The sequence below is a fragment of the Balearica regulorum genome, chromosome 5 (assembly GCF_011004875.1).
Source record: "Balearica regulorum gibbericeps isolate bBalReg1 chromosome 5, bBalReg1.pri, whole genome shotgun sequence".
In the NCBI taxonomy this organism is placed as follows: domain Eukaryota; kingdom Metazoa; phylum Chordata; class Aves; order Gruiformes; family Gruidae; genus Balearica; species Balearica regulorum.
In genome coordinates this window covers 30618410-30638885 of record NC_046188.1, presented here as the reverse complement: position 1 = coordinate 30638885, position 20476 = coordinate 30618410, and the positions used below count along the sequence as shown (strand labels likewise).

Below are 20476 nucleotides of genomic sequence, written 5' to 3'. Positions count from 1 at the left end.
GGGCCCTTTAAAGGTCATCTAGTCCAACCCCCCTGCAATGAGCAGGGACATCTTCAACTAGATCAGGTTGCTCAGAGCCTCGTCCAACTTGACCATGAACGTTTCCAGGGTTGGGGCATCTACCACCTCTCTGGGCAACCTCTTGCAGTGTTTCACCACCCTCATTGCAAAAAATTTCTTCCTTATGTCTAGCCTGAATCTACCCTCTTTTAACTAAAAACCATTATCCCTTGTCCTATCACAACAGGTCCTGCTAAAAAGTCGGTCCCCATCTTTCTTATAAGCCCCTTTTAAGTACTAAAAGTGTGCAATAAGGCATCCCTGGAGCATTCTCTTCTCCAGGCTGAACCACCCCAACTGTCTCAGCCTTTCCTCATAGGGGAGGTGCTCCAGCCCCCTGATCATTTTTATGGCCCTCCTCTGGATTTGCTCTACTGGGTCCATGTCTTTCCCGCGTTGAGGACCCCAGAGCTGGACACAGTACATGAGGTGAGGTCTCACCAGAGTGCAGGGGCAGAATCACCTCCCTCAACCTTCTGGCCACACTTCATGCCACTGATTAGGGGAATGTCAGCCTTGCCTTTTAATGTCTTTCAGTATTTTTAGTCACTTCTTGTCCTTCAGGCATAACCTCACAACAGCCCTCAATCCATCATACAGCACAGAGAAACTTCCTTTATAAAGTTTATAAAAGAGCAGCTGCTGTTCCCAACAACTTCTCTGTATTGCATGCTGAAAAATGTCAATATTCAGATTGTGCCACAACCACACAAAACTGTGCAGTTTTCTGCTTTCAAAGAAGTGCGAGTGTACCTTCACATAATTGTTGAAGTATTTTAAATGTTACAAAGATATGTTTAAGGATGTGCTGTCTCTGTATAAGGAGCTATGTTCAAGGCACAAACTGGATGAGTGTGTTTTATCCTCAAGAAAAGACTAGAACAAAAAAAAAAAATCAGTAAACATGAACCTGTTATGAACAAAAGCAAGACACCTGCAATCCCATCTCAGTGTATCTTTCTTCAGAGATTAGAAGTGAAAGAGGTAATTGAATATTCAGTGCTGAAAAGTTGCAGTCTGAGAAGCCATAAACAGATTTCTATTAGCTCCTAGATGTAATAGCTCAAGTCTGAATAACACAGGGATCCTTCTACATCAACAGGTGATGCTAAAGAAGATGGTGAAATCCAAATCTCTTTTCATGCCTATCAACTATTACACTGTATTCCTAGAAATCAAGACTAGCAAAGTGATTGGGACATACTGTTCCATAAATACAGAACAATTAGACTGAAGGAAAAGAGCAAGAAAGTAAAAAGTGAGGAAAGTTTCAAGAAAACTAAGATAGATCAGTAAAATGATCTTCATTTGAACAGTGATATACACATACAATTTAAGATGTGAAAACTGTTTTTCAAATTGCTGAGAACACATTAGTCTGACTTGATTAGAATAAAATAAGATATACATCATCTCCACTATTATTTTCTGAAAATGTGACAGGCTATATCTGAAAAACAGTTATCCCCTGATTCACCTGCCAAAACTGACCGTATCAAACTTGGGCAAGAAACTGGCCTTAAATTCAGCATATTGCTGTAAAAGGTAAGCCTGGTTTTGTAGAAATCACACCTAACTCCTTATCTATTTATCACAATGAAGTCCAAAATAGGTTGTGGCTGATTTGTGTATTTTTTTTTAAATTGAAAACCTCTTCAATAAATAGGTTTTGAGTTATTTTACAGCTGCTATTATAAAGGCAATTAAAGTGTGAGGTGGCTTTTGGTTTGGTGGGGCTTGGTTTTTGTTGTTTTTTTTTCTTTAAAGATCCTTTCATAAGAAAGTAGTATTTCCATATAACATGGTGACTATAACGACAGAAAAAAAAAACCACCCCAAAAAAGGAAAAAAGAGTATTACATTATGAAACCATATGTGCTGACAGAAGATGACCTAAATTAAGGTGTTTCACCCAAAAGAAAACATATGAATGCAGACTATAGAAGTATGAAAACAGAATCAAATCTACTTCTGTTTGTTCATTTATCTCTACATTTGGAATGAAAGTTACCATATCTGGCCCATGGCTATAAAGACAACTACCACAATCTGCATGTGAACTGTTATCAGATGCACATCCAACAAAAGAATCTGTTAGAATGTCTACCTTAATACGCTGTCCTCAAAGTATTGTAAGAGGTGACAGTCAATGCGCATTTATTTCATCTTTATGATGATACATATAGTGCCATACATATAAATGCTGATATTGCTTGAAATAAATTCTGGCACAAGTCTGACAATCCACTCAAGAGCAAAGTAAAAGATGAATGTTCAGAATGAAGTTCATGCATGATCAGACATGAGAATAAAGGAGTAAAGGCAGCCTTCGACACTATTTTCAATCTCAGAATGATAAAAAAAAGCTGAGAAAGAAGTCTATGGATCAAATAAACTAAATTTAAACAACCCTGTCCAATCTTAAATGCATGGTTTTACTGTGTGTGGAGTTATCTCATTCAATTAGCTCAGTGATTTAGAGGCCAATTTTTCAATCAGAAACTATCACAAACATGACACAAGTGCACAATTCCACAAACCACCCTGTAAGAGCATCTGTATGAGCTCAGGGTTTCCCAAAGGAGAATTTAAACTCAAAATGCTAAACACGACCTCACAGCATTGTGGCACACAGTTGTCTCCTAAATATTCTTTTGTGAACATAAGCAGGCTTCAAAATTACTTTAGATGAAGAAAATATTCCTTTAAGTTTTGATAGCGGAAGATACATTGTCAAGAGACAATATACTTCAAATAACTGATGGCCAACATGTCCCACTGTTCATGGTACAAAACTTAACCTTATACCATTTGCAGCAATTGCAGGAAAGCAGACAGGAAGGGAAGTTTTAACAATAATGTTGCAAAGTTAAATTTTGCAACTGGACATTTCAGACAGAAAAATCACTATTTTAAGTGATAGTCACAACCAATTTAATCATCAATGTAGATCATTAAAATGTCAGGTTTTGACAAAGTAGTTATTTTTGATGGGTGAGACTTATGCTCCTCTTCTGGAAATTTTAAGACTTCCAGATAGAAACCAAAAAGCTGCATAGCAGCCAAGAAAGCAACACATACAGGAAAGGGAAATCCTTTCTAGACAAGCCAAAATAATTCCACTAAAACCAAATTTGGAGGCCTGAGAAGAGTTTTTCATAGAATTTATAATCCTAGAACAACACTAGTCCTCCCTGCTTCACACCTGCTTACCTTGCACAAGCCAGAAAGTAGAAACTAACTGACAGTGCACTAGAAGATTAGAATCGAAACAAGAGTATTGTTTGAAGAACTTTCTGTACATGATAACTTAAAGGCACAATGTTTGAGAGAGAAATATAAAAATCTGCTAAATACTTTTTTTCCCAGAATTCAAAACATTTGCTGTTATTTTGCAGCAACTGTGCTTCCAGAAGTCTAAAATGTGAAATTTAATAAGAAAGTTTCAAATAAAAGAAGTCCATTTTAGTAATAAAAGGAAGTTTCTAACCCTACAAAATACCTCATGAGAATCTGGTGTCAACTGTTGTTTTACACATTAAATGAGGATACCCACTAGCACCCAGATTACTACTGTAAATTCTAATCAAACCAAAGACTAGGCAAAAAAACCTTTACTTCAAAGATTTTATATTTTTGTGTATGTGTATGTACAAGTCATGCAAAATTACTGAAAAAACCCAATCAACATGCGCTAACTGAATTTTAATTTGTTAGATATTACAAAGTAAATTCAAATCTTAATAATTATAGAACTCTTCATGAAGTGTTATATGTTATTATCACTTAATTTTAGTTAGTACATATTCACACAATTTTTTAAATCGAGGGAAAAAAATTTTTTACTAAGTATTGCCAGAAATTGTTGTAATGTACTTCCAAAATAAAAACCCTGCAATCAAGGGAGTTTCTCTAGAGTGACATTGATTTAATAACACTTTATCTGCTCTAAGAGCTTTGTATAGCCAATGATAAGTTATAAAAGCATTTTTACCAGGTACTTCAGTACTGAAGTTTGGTTTAACTTATGTAGTTCAAATAGGTTAACTGGTCTGAAAACTCTTTAAGAGTAAAGAGGTGTCAACCACAACATGGTAACTGCACAGAAAAGTGAAGGGCACCATAAAATAAATGTTATACCCTAAACAAAGCCATGAAAAAAGGTTTGTATGTACATCACAGGCATTTTTTTATTCTCATTGCCTTAGAGAATTACATAAAATAATTACAAGCCTATAAATAACAATTATAGGTTGATTCAATCTCATGTTAAAAACCAACAAAAACAACAAAAACCCGACCCACAACAGTACTATAGTATTGTACTTTAAGAAGCAGATAAAAGTTTAAATCTTTCGGATAACTTCTCAGAGTAGGAATATCCTCAAAATGCAAGTTGTTCATTATTTTAACACTCACATTTCAAAGCACTTAGCTCTCTTTACCTATTTAACCTCAAATTTTCATGTGCTTTCAACATTTCTCATCTAAGAAATGGCTGTCAAAAGGTTTGACATTCACATTCAGCAGGTACAAAGTTAAAGTTGGTTGCCCCCGTTACAGAAAACGATGCTTAATGAAAAAAAACAAAAAACAGAACTTGTGAGAAAAAATGTTTTCTACATTGATAGGCAAAAAAAGCGTTGTATTACAAAATTCAGAAGCTGCACTTACTCTTTACCCCTTTCTTCCCCTTTCGTTCCTTCTTGTACTGTTCCTTCAGTTTACTTATTAGTCCCTGGTCTACATCCCAAACCTCAGCAGTTGGGGACAGGTCATCTTTGTCTACATGCAGCATATTATTAAAAGAAAAATAATCAGCAATTGGCAATGCAAGCTGTTGGCGATTTACTATCACAGCTGTATAAGAGCATTAATAAAAGTTCTTATTAAATCTTTACTTTAAAGGTGCAGTCTCAGTTTTAAGTTTACAAAATACTAAGTCTCATTTCATAGAGTTTTCCAAGGCACTGGATAATATCAGTTACATATTTGAAAATTGTATGTTAATTTGTTACTAAGGAGCAAACAAATTAAGCTTCATAAGTAACTGCTTATGTTAGATACTTCAAAACACACAAAATTCATTGGTATTCAGAAACGATTACTGCATCTTTAGAAAGACAGTGTTAAGAAATTATTCAGCCAGTGTTGAATAAGCAAATAAAAGTATTCATGCTATATCACTCATGAAAATGCAAGCTGAGTAAGTCAGTGCCAGTTTATTCATGAAGACCACCATGCATCCTCTTGCACTCATTCTACATGCACAAGAATGAAACCTTGGTCCTACATATAACCAGAGCAACAAGTCTATAAATACAGCTTTTTACATAAAGATGAAGAAAAGTAATTTGCATAGGTGAATAAATTGACATCCCACTGCATTCCGGCAATTAAATTATAATTAGCAGAAATACAACATTCCACTGTAGTTTCAAAAGGCATGTCTTTTTCTGTCTGACAAATACTGCAGAGTTAATTATTCTCCAAGAAAAGTCAAGTCTCCACTTTTCTAAACTGTCGCAAATATTTCTAGAAACAGAATTAGTAAAAGGATATACTTGTCCCTAAGACAAGGTAAATGTAACATTTGCAGAAGGACTTTTGCTAAGAGACAACTAGGCAGCAGCAACCACCAAACTTGGTTTGTGTGCCAGTTAAGCTTATGCTCACAAATTCTTAAGACACAAAATAATAAAACTAAGTTCCTCAGTTCCCAACTTCCAATCATACCTACGATATCAGTGTTTTCATTAAAAAAGCAATTTTTGAAGTTATAACCATTGCAGTCATAAAAGTGCACAAGAGGAGCCATACACAGCAGGGGCAAAGAAACATGCATTTAGGATGCAAACCAGTAGGAGTTATTCCAAGTACGCGTTTCATGACAAAACATGACAACGAATGAGAAAATATCCAAGGATATTGATGCATCTACCAAAAGACCATCATTCAAATAGGGCTGATCATGACAAAGAGAAACAATCTTGATCAAAGAGGTGGAATATAGAAACGGCAAGGGTGGCGAAGGCATGAAACGGGCAACATAATGGCCAAGTCCCCTGAGCTGTTCACAAAGAACTGTGGAGAGAACAGAACAATGACATCCTAACCAAACCTCAGCTACAACTACCAAACTGCAAACACAAAGACCTCAACCTTTATGATCGCATGGCCAAAACATTGACAGAGAAGAATAGTGGTTAGTCAGGAAGTACAAGAGGCAGAGAATGATAAGTCAGAGCATATGCCTAAAAGAGGAAGGAAATTAGGAAAAAAAAAAAGGAAAAAACAACCCCCAACCTCTAAAACCCAATGAAAGGAAATTAAGAACAAATTAACATTAGAAAAATATCTAAAGCACCATTAATAAAAGGAAAATAATCAGCCCAGTTGCAGCATTACAGAGAAGGATTCAGGAATTAAACTGAACCAGAAGGTGACCATACATAACAGCAATGAATGCTGTTGTAAAAAAAAAAAAAAGTTTTAAAAGATGTGGTATATTAAACCAAGAGTAGTTCACATAATTCAGTGATGGTGATGACAAAATTGAAGTAACACATGCAGTCTGTGTTCTACACTAGAATCTTAGAAAATGTCTCTAGATTGCAAAACAAACAGGGCATTTACATATCAAGACAAAGAATTCGAAGGAACTGGGCTCATTCAGTCAACAGAAAACAGGAAAAGCATAAGCCTGCAAACATAAATGCTCAAAACCAATGCCAGTGACTGCTGAAATGTAGGTCATAAATAGAAAACTAGATAAAACACTAACTCTGATTAACCAGAGAGGCTGTGAAATGAATTTCAATGAAGATTTTTAGGAAAACCCAACAGTGTTTCTCTCAGGTATGCCTAGATGTACTTAGCTATTTCAAACAGAGCCATGTAACTCCAACTCCTTAATCCCCCCTAGTAGCGAACTTCCTCAAATTGCCTGCACTGTTTATAACCACTATACTGACATCTGACAGTGCGGAGGATCTAGGACAGCCACTAGCCAATATCATTTAGTGGACACAGGATTTTTTTTTTAATTACTTTTTTTTTTTAAATTTAAAAGATGACCCAAAAGATGCTGAATTCCAGTCACACTCTGCCACCCAGAATTCTAGGCACAGTCAGTCATTCTCTGACTCATGACCCAACTGTAAACAGAACTTTTTGTGTCTCATGGAGAGGAGAAATGATGAACATGTGCTTAGTCACTGAAATCATAAGCAGAATAAAAAGACTACATAGTATGTAGTATCTGCAATATGTAACATAATATAATATGTATCTATTCCTGTTTGCTTAAGCAAACCCAAGTTCTATATGCATCTTTTTCTTGGTGATACTGTATCACCACAAGGCATTTAGAAATTTTTAATCTAAAACTGTACATTCATTTTTGAATGTATTATATATTTTAATTCTTTATTCAACGCTGTTTGAATTTGCTCATCTTTCACTGTTTTGAAGATAAGCTGCTCTTAAGTAAAACATGTTGCATCACAGGACACTTAAATTGTTTTCAGACATTGTGATTTAAAGACACAAAGTATATTAAATGAGGCTCTTGCAAAAAAAAGAATGTGTTCATAAAATGCCGTATCACAGGAAGGAAAAAAAGCAACCCAAACTTTCACACTCGCTGGCTGGTTTGCAGAAGTCTCCAATAGCAAAAATGTAACTATCAAATTTGGCAGTGAAATATTTTAGCATATTTGAAGTTATACCTAGAGAGAATATTTTTACGATTGAGTACTGAAAGTAATAATAAAGACTAGGCAATAGGTTTAGAGCCTAAACATCAAAGGTTGGTTTCGAGATACTAAATAAAAGCACTATAAAGAAATAGACATGTATTGTGAAGTTTAAATCTTTGCAAGAGTAAGAAGTGATAGAAGGATGCCAATGACTGGAAAACAAAAACAGGAAGAAAAAAAGCTGAGAAGAACACAGAACAGAGCAACTATCTAGATTATGAAGATAAAGATATGAATTATAACTGAAATAATTCAGTTGATGGTTGATGCAATTGTTTAGAAAGCGATGGCAAGTTTCATTTGAATGAAGTTCCCCCCTCAAAAACAAATACATAAATGGATGGACCTGGAGATTTCAAGTAATAAAAGTTTCACAGAGTTCAAAATACAGGCTAAAGTACTTTTTTTTTTTATTTAGAAGGCATTTAAGTGGGACAATATTTGAAATGTTAGTTTTGATAGGTAATAAAGAAGCGTTGACTTTACATATTGAAAATTTACACACTGATCTTTCAAACTGACACTCAACCACAAGACCTGATAGACTGTATCCTTAAACATCCATCTAAGGAAAGATTAGCTGTACTAAAATCAGTGACATACTATGAAAAGAGCATTGCTACTATAGTTATGGAAGTTATGTCTTCCAACTCATTTAAATAGTAAGTTAGTACAAAATACAGAACAAACTTAGGGATATTGTCTTCATATGGCAAAACCCAGAACATATACTTTTTAAAATGAGAGTAGGTTTATGTTTACTTCCTCCTCCCTACTTCCTTGCCTCAGCCATGAATGTTTTGGTAACAATGGAATTACTGCAGCTAAACCAGTTGCCACAGAAAAGCTGTCACAAGTTTGTACAAACTCCCCAAAATGCTCTGCCTCACTTTTGCTGTGGGTTCACTTAAACTGTAATAAAAGACATTCAAACTGCTCTCTGAAAAGTGTGGTGGGCCAATCTGATTTTTAAAATAGATTTTAAAATTTTATTGTATTTTATTTTTAAGTTTGAGACAGCAACTGAACTGCTTGAAAACAAGTTTGAAAAAATTTAACTTGCAAAGTCAGCCTTGCAAATAAATCAGAATCCCCCCATTCTGGGTAACTACCTGAGTAGATGACAGAGAGATAACACCCTGGAAAGCAATTTTGGAAAGCAATGACTTGGAATTTCAACAGACAAGCTAATTCAGTAACTTTCAGGAGTCTGCTGTGAAAAAATAGTTAAATCTTTGACTGCATGAATTATAATATCAAGCTGTTTTTCCTTCTCTATACAATAGTAGTAAGATTGATGCTACAACCAGAACTTTCTGCATCACTACACATTTGAAGGGATGTTGTAAACTGAAAGTCAAAACGTTGGCTTCAGGGCCTACAAGATGTCTTATACCAAGATATCTGCGTGTTTGCCTAGATAAAAAGATGACCAAGAAACTAATCCCCTTCAAAGGGGAACAACACCTAGCAACTAAAACACTTCCAGAAGTAGAGAGGTATTACAAAAACTAAAGGTAACAGTTTGTCCGGCTTCATCTTCTAACTAGAAATAAGACTGAGTTTTAAAAATAAAGGTAACTAAGCCTTTGATACTAATTTCCACGAAGAAATGCTTTCTAATCCTTGGTACCTTCAAAATCAAGACTGGATGATTTTCCTGAAAGATGTGCCAGTATTTTGATTTCTGTAGATCTTTATATTCTCTTTGCTTACCAAGGTGTTTATCCAAGTATGACAAATTCATTGTCTCAACGACAGAAAATGGTCAAGATGATCTAGTGGCACCTTTTTGCCTTACGATATGCAACCACAAAATTTCTTGTACCGCAGCTCAGAAGCTAAGACAGTCAATTTCCTGTTTCAAGGCAGATGTAAATTTCTTGGTTCATTATTCTTTTTCCTACCCAAATTCTCTCCCTCTTTCAATTTCTTCTTTTGAAACATGCAGGCTCCAGGAGTTTCTGACTTTGCATATTTTGTTTCACATCAAATTAATGGCCTACTTAATTTTATCATCTACTCTAACATTAAAATAAATAAAAAGTTGTGCCAGTACAAAAGTTGTTTGGGTTTTTTTATGCTATTAATGCACACATTAGCAATAACATCTAAAAATCTCAGCCAGAAAAAATAAATATACTAATTGCCCATTTTTACAAGTATACCAAAGAAATTAATTTAACTCGAGCACAAAAAGTGTAAGGCTCCTGATCAGAAACAAACAAGAAAAGAAAAAATAATCTATATTTGAAAGCAAATTTAATTCCCTATGAAAACATTCAGAATCCTAGCCTTTCTTATTGAAGAACGAAAATTTTCTCCTCTTTTAGTTTTGGAATCAAAATCAAAACCTGAAACAAATGTAACCGTAATTGTATTTGTGGCAACCACAACTGCATATATATAGATGAAAGTTTCAGCATCCAATACACTATTACCTAAGCATCAGCATTTGATCACCACAATCATCCACACATCCACACCATCTTAGTAGGTACTGCAACTCTCATGTAGCATCATGAACAAGTATTCCTTTATTTCTAAATGCTTTTGTTAGCACCTTACCCCATTCTGTTCCATCTCCTGAACTTCGAGCTTCTCCAGCTCCCTCACCATCTTCAGCTGTCACTAAAAAATCAAATTCTTTCAAAGCTTCTTCAGTATCAGGGTCATCTGTAAGGTCAGCAGCTAAACCTTCATTACCAATCTGCAAGCAGACAAACATTTTTCTGCATTTAAATCATGAACAATATTTGCCACTCAAAATTTTATGTTAGAACTGATACAGATTAGTCTGAGTACTTGGTTGTAGGGGAAAACATTTTTCAACATGAAATGCAGAAAAAAAAGACACTTCGATATAGGCAGATCTAGAGCTGCTTATAAAACAACAACAAAGCAGTGCAGTCTAGTTACCATTAGGAAACGGAAAGATAATTGACACTAGGTTTAGCAACAAAAACACCACCATACATCCCAGTCTTCATTTTTTATTTAAAATATCAATTGTAAGAAACTCCAATGACAGGGTGATCCTTCCAGTTCAGGAGAAAAAGAACTAAAAAGGAACAGGTAATACAGTCTATCCTACCTAGAAAGCTGCTCACAGACTAGAAAACTAAAGGGGAAAATAGAACAAAACTTAATTGAACCTTACACAGAAGGTTACTGGAAACAAGTCTCTGCAAGGTCCTTAACATACTTAGTAAAAATCTGCATAAAAGGAAAAATTAACCATGTATTTGGCACAGAACTGTTTGTGGGTTTTTTTTGCATTACTTAAATTAGTTTCTTCTAAGGAATTGTCCCTACCTTCTCCAAAATTCAGAAAGGATGTACGTTGTATTGTGCTAAATTTGCCTTATAAAGGGACTCAAAGTATGCAGAGAAGCTGAGATGGCCAAATCAGTTTTCTCTTTCAGCAATTAATTCACATTTGCAAACAGGTTGGTTAAGTTTTCAAGGTAATATATTAACTAAACCACCAAATTTACCAATAATGCATCTGCTTACAATCCATTCAGATAAGAAAGGTACAACAACAAACATTTTAACATGACATATTTATAATCATCTGGGGGGGAAAAAAAAATTATTTTTTTAAAGGAGATTTCAGATTTATATAATATAAGACTTTTACTTTGTGTTTCTTATTTATCCGGTGCTTTTCTTTTCCTTCTGCAATATCTTCTATCATGTCACTCTCTTCTTCTTCATCACTATCATCTGCGTTTTCTAAGAAGTTAAATGTTTCAAGAACATCCCCAGAATTCCTACATAAATAAAAACATCAACAGAGAATCCATTTTACTTGCTGAAGAAATTTTGGAAGATTAATCATATAAAATGCAATTATGACCTAACAGCTTAAGAGGTATAGAACTAGTAAAACAACAAGAAATGGCTGTATGAAGTTGTTTCTACAGCTGCCTAATTCCTTATTATAAAAGCACCACTCAACAGAATCTTTCCTTAAAATGAAAACTCCAGAGTGGTTACATGACACAAATTCAGCTTCAATACACTATATATTTGCATGTAGATATGTATAAGATAACAAATATGTATGTAATTTAGATACATATGTTCCTATCTAAAATCAATTGCAGTTAAGTTTATAATCATGACCAGTACATATCAATGACTAAGTAAAACAAACAAACTTTATGCATTTCTTATCTCTTCACTTACCTTTTGATTTCCTGTCCCTTTTGTTTTGATGAAGGAGATTCACCCCCATTGAGGATCTGTTCTAAGTTTTTTGTCTCTACTGAACCATTTGGTTCTGAATTGGAGAGCCCAAGCAAAGACCTTACCCGCTGGGAGCGTACATCCAATATTGTGTCTGTATAACCTACTTCCTGAAGATACCTAAATGCATCAAGAGAAGAAAGAAAGAGGAAAGCATATTTGATGGAAAAGGAAAGAAATTAGTATTGACTGTTAAAAATTAATGCCACTAATATATCATTTATGGAAAATAAGCTTCATTGCTATCCATCTCATATGGAAAACCTTACTTTATATGGCTTAAAGCTCAAGACTACAAAGTCCTGAAAAATGAACCACTATTTGTCCACCTCAATTACTCTGTTTCATACAGTAAGCATACATACATATTTCAGGGAAAATATTTAACAATGTTACTTACTGTCTTAGTAACTGTCTGCCTTGCTTCCAGGTCAATTGGCTATTTTGAGGTACTGCGGGAACCTCTGTATCTTTGGTTTCATCTGAAAGATACAGTGCCACAGTTGGGTGGGTTTTTTGGGTTTTTTTGTTTTAAAGATCAAGTTACTTTTTACAAGACACCAATGAAACTAAAAGCAAATCTTTTTAAAAAAAAAAGGTTTAAATTAGATACAGTCTCATGCAGTGTTTTTAAATTTAAAAGTATTTTTTTCCAATTCTTTGCTAAAGCATCAAGCAAATCATTTAACAGAATAGACTCAGTTAAAAGATCCTGACCCCTTACACACAGAAAAGGAACTAGAAAAATATTTAACTTGTACACAAAAGAAAACCTTGCCCTGAGCAGCTGAAGTGTTACAGCTAAGAAAACAGACTATTATATCTTTCACAAAGCAGAGATGCTTATAAAGGAACATGGAAAACACAGTTAAAATAGGAGAAGTGACAACATATAACAGCCTTTGGAGAAAACAGCCATGTCAAGTTTAACGCAAATTCCACCAGTTTACTATCAACAACTAAAAGCTAGACCCACCGCACTTTTACTATGGCAAAGACTATAAAACATGGTATAAAGTAACAGTTTAAGGATTTTAACATTTAACTTACACTGCTTTTAAACATATATGAAAAATCCTATCAAGCAAGAAATATAAATAAAAATCTCTAGTTTCAACCAGGTACAAAACTACCTGAAGTGTGGCACTTCTAAAGCAGAAAACAAACAAAAGCAAAAAAAAAGGGGGGGGGAGATAAATCTGTAGACCACAGTTTTAAAGCACATTACACAAATACAGGCCAACAGTGCGACTTCTCAAAGACCTACATTTCAAGAGAAGCCACACGCAATTCTGCTTATTAAATAGTTCAATGTTGTTATGAAAAATAGTTTCCTCTATCTGGAAAACTGTGAAGAGCACAACTGTTATGATCAACTTCGTATCTACACTGCAAAATCAGATGCACTCCAAAATACCAATAAGGACTTTTTCCCCTTGATTTAAGATAAAAACAGAAGCTCAAACAACACTTTTTTCCAGGCCAATGCAGTACAGTATTTTTGTCTCTCATTCTTTAAAAACTAGTATCCTAAAAACACACCCAAATCCAAAAGTATTTCTTCTGTATATTCTGCACTTATGCTTTCCTTCTGGATGGATGGCACAGCAGCAAAAAAATATTAAATCCTTTAAGAAGGGGTATTATAAGAAATAATGAACAGCAGCAGCTAAATAAGGAGTTGTGTAACTTTCAATAAAGGTTTCTTCAACATTCAGAGCTCTTTCAAAAAAGGAAAGGTCAATTAATTTTGATTTGCGGATTAAACAACATTTATCCAATAGCAAAACCTTTTCTAGATATCTTCTCTGCAACACACCTAAGGGATGGTGAAGGAAAGAATGAAAGCTGCAATAAATTGAACAGAGCAAATCTAGAACAGCGTATAAACAAATTACACTAAAACAGGCTATTGTAAAAAAAGGTACCTGATTCGAAAGTTGGCATCTTCAAGTCACCTTGGTTCAATTCTGTGCCATATTTTAATTTATGATATTTTGCCCTGAAAAAGTATGCAAATATTTAACAAAGTAGCATACAATGCTTTTATCAACTCAAAACATTCTACTATTCCCATTTAAAACAACCATAGTACCACAATACAATTTATCCAAATAAAACTGTTGTGATAATTACTGCATCATACAGTTAGTTCTAGTCTTTCAAGAACGCAGTTTTGAGATAACCTTCTTACAATTATTCACAATTATCAAATAATTTATGGATGAGAGTTTAGTATGTTCTCTAAGAATGTAGTGGGGTTTTTTCATGTGTGTCAGCTACTAAAAGAACCTTTCAAAAGCCAGTAGGTTCAACTATTTAGCAGAGATTATGTTTTTGGTTGGAGCACTGTCATAGCTAGCCAATCACACTACAATGAATGAAGGTCACATTCGGGATTCCTGCCTGTTTGCCACCTTCAATTTCTCTCCTGCTATGTCTTTGCTCATGATGAAGATCTTTCCCTCTGAAGAACCAGTTTTAGAGTGCTAGATTCCCTCATCAGATGTATTCTCTTACTGGTTTCCTCCTCCTCATAGACTGGAGGCTTAGCTTCCAGTTTCTCCTCAGTCCACCTATGCGAACATGCCTCACTCCTTCCCATTGCTTGATCTCTGATCCCCTAATCTCTACTTCTCCATCATTTCTTTAAAAATCAGTCTTGGTGATACTATTTCCATGCAGGTGTGAATGAGCCTTCCAAATCTTATTCTCTACCCAAGTTGCCTATCAAAATGCCATCAAGCTCCCCTTACCTCCAGGAGTATCACATGAAGTACCTACACCCATATCCTGGAATTCTCTAACTTTACCCTAGACCTTTCACAATTTGACTTTTGCGTCATAGATCCTCTGCAAAAATACTCAAAATCTCCGGGAAAAGAACTCTAGATGTTCTACAGTAGAGCCAAGGTGAAAGATCTCTAAAAAGGTTAGCAGCCACATTTTAAAGAAATATCTATAAAATACAGCTGTCTTCATAATTCTAAATTAAACATTTGACCAGTTTTAAGAATAACTGACCCACATTTAGCTCCCTCAATTTTAAAGACAGCTTTTAAACATGAAACTTCTTGAGGAAAGATACATAACGGAACACGTGCTGGACAAAACCAAGGATTTCCAACAAATTATCTTCTCAAATGGCTGAGCCACTGTTGAACTTTTACCTTCAATTTGGAAAAAATTGCATCTCAAATGCTGCCTGACATATTTGATGGTATAGAATATTCTTCTTCTAAATTACAGAAATTTCTGCTAAAATAGCAAGTAGGAACAGTCTCATTAACAAACTGTCAGTAGATGGCACTACTGACCCTTTATAGTAAGATAAAATACTGCATTTCATAGCAACTACATTGTAACTGAAAAACTGTAAGGCTCCTGAAGACTAGGTATTTGTGTGACCTGAATCTGACTGACAGCCAATTAAATAGCATCATATTTTTTTTAATTATCTATGAATATGTTCCTATTTCTAAGACTGTTTATCCTAGGTGGTCTCTTTGAACGACAAAGCTTTGTTCCACATTGTAATACAGCAGTGTTCCACCAAGCTTTCCAGATAAAGTGTACATACTATGATTTATATGCCCTATAAAGTACTGTACATTCTGGGGATTTATTTTTTTTAATTAAGAAATTGTGTAGTTAAATAAAGCCAAAATGGTTTTGCTCAATTCATAAGTGAAGCCAATAAAGCACTGTAATTGAAAAGTTGATGCTCAACTTCAATTTTACAGTAAGAAATTAATCTTATTAAATTTCAGTAAACTATATATCTGCACATGTATTCCTCTCCGTACTGTCACAAAAACAAGGGCAATTATTATGTATCTTTAAAAATCCCTTACAAGCTACAGTGTTGTTGACAAGTCAGTGATGTTACTCCCACACATCATTCTACAAGAGGCATCTTTTGAATCCTTTGAGTATTGACCTGATATTCTTCTAAGGCTAAGCTTCCATGAGTGAAAAAATAAGAGGAAGAGAAATAATGTCCTAAGTTGATTTAGCTGCTTGTTGCTATTTAGCTGTTGAATGCTACCACTCAGTTACAAGTATGTAAGCCAGCTCTAGTCCAAACCCCATGAAGTCAAAATATAGCCACAGCTTTATGACCTCAGCAAGTCTTATTAATTTAAGCATAGTACTGTGCTAATGAGGCTTGGAGTAGAGTGGCTCAGAGCACACAAGAGAAGTCGTCCAGCTGGGTCTGCAAAGCACCATCAAGGAATAATCCACTAGCTACAAACCAAAAATCTCATATATGTAACTACTTAAGGTCTAATTTTATTACAAAAATTCATACAGAACTACAAAAATATTTAAGGCCATTAAAATAATAAACATTTTACTTCTCTAAAACTTTATCGCACCCATTGCACATACACTTAGAGATAAATACTAGAAATAAACTATTTTGTAACTACTACTGCATTTTATTTAATCTTACACAGCGATGTCCTGTTTCATACCCTTTTTCTGAGAAATCACAACAGTCATCAGTGTCTGAATGACTTTGTTTCTAACTCCCTATAATCTGATATTTCACAGCATGAAACTTTTTGACAGCATCACAGAGTTAGCAACAAGAAGAGGAGAAAGGAGTTGGGGGAATCAGATGCAACACTGAAAATTGCTGTCAACAATTTGCAGATCTGAAATTCTCAGAATTTTGCTTTGGGACTGGTTTCTTTTCATTAGTCACGATTCTTCACTCAGAGGAACAATGGCAAAAAAATAACGTCTATTATCCTGAACTCTTCATTCAGTGCAACAGCCAAGAAACTAACTTGCTATCATCCTTGGATGATATACTGACAAGTCAGTACCTGCTTGCTTTCCTTAGTCAATCCATCATGCTTTCGCAACTAGAGCCCCTCAAACCACTGGGCATTTGTAGAAAAAAAAACCCAAAACCAACAGAAGGCTTCCTTGTGACCTCCAACACATTCACCAATCAATCTCAGAGTTTTCGTTCTGTTTTTAGCAATCTTCATGACAGTGCTGGCTGCGACTTTAGCAAGGATTTCCCTTTTGAGAAGCATGCAGTGTTGGCTTGTACCCACTAGCCGCAAGAACTAAAGCGAACTGTATGTTTCTGCTGTTCTGCTTCTGTAGTACATATGATTACAAGTTTCCTGCCCATCAGATGAATTTTGGAATTTCATGGGAATTCAAACTATAAAGGCAGCTGTGTTTCAGGGGAAAGCAGGAGCGAGGTTTCACCAATGCCATTCATCTTCAAATCCTGCATTCTGTCTTCACATTCCAGCTGTAACTACCTACCTCTGATTTGCCTCAATAATTAAGCAATCCTCACAGCCTTATGGTGTGCATCTGCAGAAAGTTTATGTGCAGCGCACAGGGTTTATTATTACCAAAATAACCAAAATGTTTTCCTCCAACTTCAGAAAGTTATTTACCCAAGACACTTGGGTCTGCCATAGCAGCACATTATTCCTTTGATATGTTCAATGTACTTTAAAGGAAGAGTATACACACCCCAACACTTTGCATACTTTTCATCTGCCTTGAATCCAGAGTGATTTGCACATTACCAGTATGATATAAACAATGTAACTTTTAGTCTTACACTTGTTGGACACCTTGAGTTACTTACCATTTTGAGGCCAGGACTGAATGAATAAATAGATCCTTTCTGCCTATTACTTCACCAGAAAACACATGATGCACTGATATGGCTTTCTGTATGAGCATATGCTGTTTTCTGAAGCACCTTTATACTGGACACTTCACACAGCGGTACATAGCCATCCTTGCCAAAACATTAATTTTTAATATGAAACCCACTAAACAAAGTTATTTCTGTACCAGTCACTCATACTAATTCATAATGTAAAATGTATTTAGACATCCTTACTCTTGGACAACTAACTTAAAAGTGTCTAGGTGAAGCCTCACTACACTTTGCTATAAAATTTTAAGTTTACTCTGGAAGGAATGTTCCTCTCAAATCAAAAGAAATAACTAAAGGCTACCTATTTTGTTGCCTGATCCTCAAGATGTTTACACTGTTGGATTCAGCTACTTTAAGAGCAAGATAAAATTAACTGTAAGAATTGAATCCACTACTGAAAGTATAGACACACAACAAGCTTATTTTTCTAGTGTTTTTGCAAAATTAACTACTAATTTTGGTCAAAAGAAATAGCCAGGGAACAGAAGAGCATGTAGGTTTGAAGGACATTAGCCTACATAGACTGAATGGAATTTTAGTTTTTAAAGCCTTCAATTAATGCTACAGAAAAGGCATCTACTGAGACTAGAAATTCTAGCATCTACCACATGAAAAAACAATACTTCAAAACGTAATACTAACTTTTAAAAGATTCTGTTCTGCCATGAAATATAGTTTTCATCACGCAACAAATACAAAATCGTTGTAGGGAATCCAGAGAATAGTATTTTTCATCCTTTCAAGTTTAATACCACTGAAGAGCAGGTGAAGTCACAGTAGTAAAGTATAAGCATTTTTTGACCATTTATTCTTACGTAGTACACCATTACTCTAACTCGGAAAAGGGAAACAGTCCAATTTGAACTTTCTGTGTTTATGACACAAGTCCAAACAATTTGAAAAATATGCAACTTTTTATTGTAGCAGACACTAAAGTTTATCAGAAAACATAGTGTAAAGATGATCAACCATAAAGACAGTTTACACAAAGTAACTGTAGAATCATCTAGTAAAGACAGTTTACACAACATGATGGAACTCCTTTTAGTCTGTAATGTCTTCTAGGTCAGAAAAAAACAGAACAATTTGTATACCTACCTTTCTTGTTTTAATGCATATTCTAACATTTTTATTCTTCTCACTAAATCTTTCTTCAAATTTTCTTGACCCTTTCTCTCCCCTTGTAAAAATGCTATCCGAGCCTGAAAACACACAAAAAAAAAGATAACAAATTTTATTCCAGTCTGTTCCCAAAAAAAAGCAGTGAAGTCTGGCTGGGAAGGAGAAGAGAAGAAAAAAAAAAAAAGAAAAAGGAAGAAACTCTTTTGCATTAATCACTTCAGTCAGTCATTAACAACAAAATTATTTCTGCCATAGAGACAGAGTGTTATTTTCTGCTCGTAAGTGTTGGGGGTTTTGCCTTAAAATAAAAGTATTAAAGTCAGTATACTGACTCTAAAAGAAGGCACAAACAGTAACCATACGAAACATTTTAATATATGCACACATCTGTATCCTTATTGCATTGTTACCATAAATTGTTATACTTTTTCTTACAAACCCAAAGCCATATTAAAATAAGTACTCAGCATGATTTCAAGCAATTTAGTTTTTAATGCCAGTATATTGAACAGATTTAGAAATAGATACATGAATTCAAATACAGAATTTACAACTCCATTATATATTTTAATGATTCACATTTTACTTACTACCGAAGACAGCTGAAGGTTAGAGTATCACGCAAGTATTGGGTTTAGTGTGCTCTTCTATATGGAGAAAAATAATGTGGTTTTTTTTTTTTAAAAAAAATCAATTATACTACCCTTCTAACTTACAAAGAAGCAATGAAGCTTCCTACTTGCCTGCTAACCTAGTAGATAGCTTGTATCTTTTACTGAATTTATCTCAACTAGTGCAAAAGGTCTAGTGGAAAACTTAAAAGTACTTGAAAAATAAAGGTAGTAAGTTTGTTGAGAAAAAAGTTGTCTCTTCACTACAAAGTGTAAGGTCTTATATTTTGCCTTTTGCAAGCCAAAATCCTAGGGAAGACAAGGGAATTTGCAGATGTGAAAACAATTTAAACAGTTAACAATATTACTGGATTGGCCATCATTACAGGAAACCACAAACTCAGTTGTCCTCATTATGACTTTAAATTGACTGAAGTCATTGGGTAGCTAATTCAAGACAAGATTCAATATAAAATTTTATTGGAAGAGGGATTAAAAAAATAGAATAAGGAGAGCAAAGTAGGGGCCACACTGCTCTCAGAGCTTAAGATGAACACCACAATTTCATTATTAAAGGAGGCACAATAAAAAAAAAAGGCAGAGCTATAACTGGCACATAATCTATCCTTGAAGTTTTTTTTATAGGGAGTGGTTGCATATTTTCATTACTCTCAGTCATTAGAGCCTGAAACAATCTAACCAGGAGGATAGCATTTTTGCATTGCTCCTTTCTCAAGACTAAGTGATATCACCATATAAAACTTCACACATCAGCCCTGACTTTAGCCCCTCTGGCCTTATGCTCAATGGTAAACCAAATTAAAATATGTTCTTTTACCTTGCATTAGCTAACTAATGATTTAATAAATTAAAATTTAAAATCCTAACGAGAACAAGGCAGTTACGAGTACTTCAGTTAAAAGTCTGTCATGAAAGCACTCTCAACTAACCACTGTCACTTGTTG

The 20476-nt window shown here is 34.7% G+C and overlaps 1 protein-coding gene across 3 annotated transcripts in view; it reads right to left on the bottom strand.

Annotated features, from left to right (window-relative positions):
* Nucleotides 1-20476, bottom strand: part of STRN3 (striatin 3) — a 64015-nt gene that overhangs the window by 22346 nt on the left and 21193 nt on the right. For 2 of the 3 annotated variants that reach the window (XM_075754064.1, XM_075754065.1), the window contains exons 2-7: nucleotides 18877-18980; nucleotides 14003-14076; nucleotides 12475-12556; nucleotides 12015-12194; nucleotides 11464-11596; nucleotides 10389-10530 (exon numbers count right to left, since the gene is read on the bottom strand). In XM_075754064.1, the coding sequence (XP_075610179.1) occupies nucleotides 10389-10530; nucleotides 11464-11596; nucleotides 12015-12194; nucleotides 12475-12556; nucleotides 14003-14076; nucleotides 18877-18980 (715 nt within the window). Of the gene's footprint in view, nucleotides 1-4734; nucleotides 4846-10388; nucleotides 10531-11463; nucleotides 11597-12014; nucleotides 12195-12474; nucleotides 12557-14002; nucleotides 14077-18876; nucleotides 18981-20476 lie in introns of all 3 variants that reach the window. The other variant, XM_075754063.1, reaches the window with a different exon arrangement.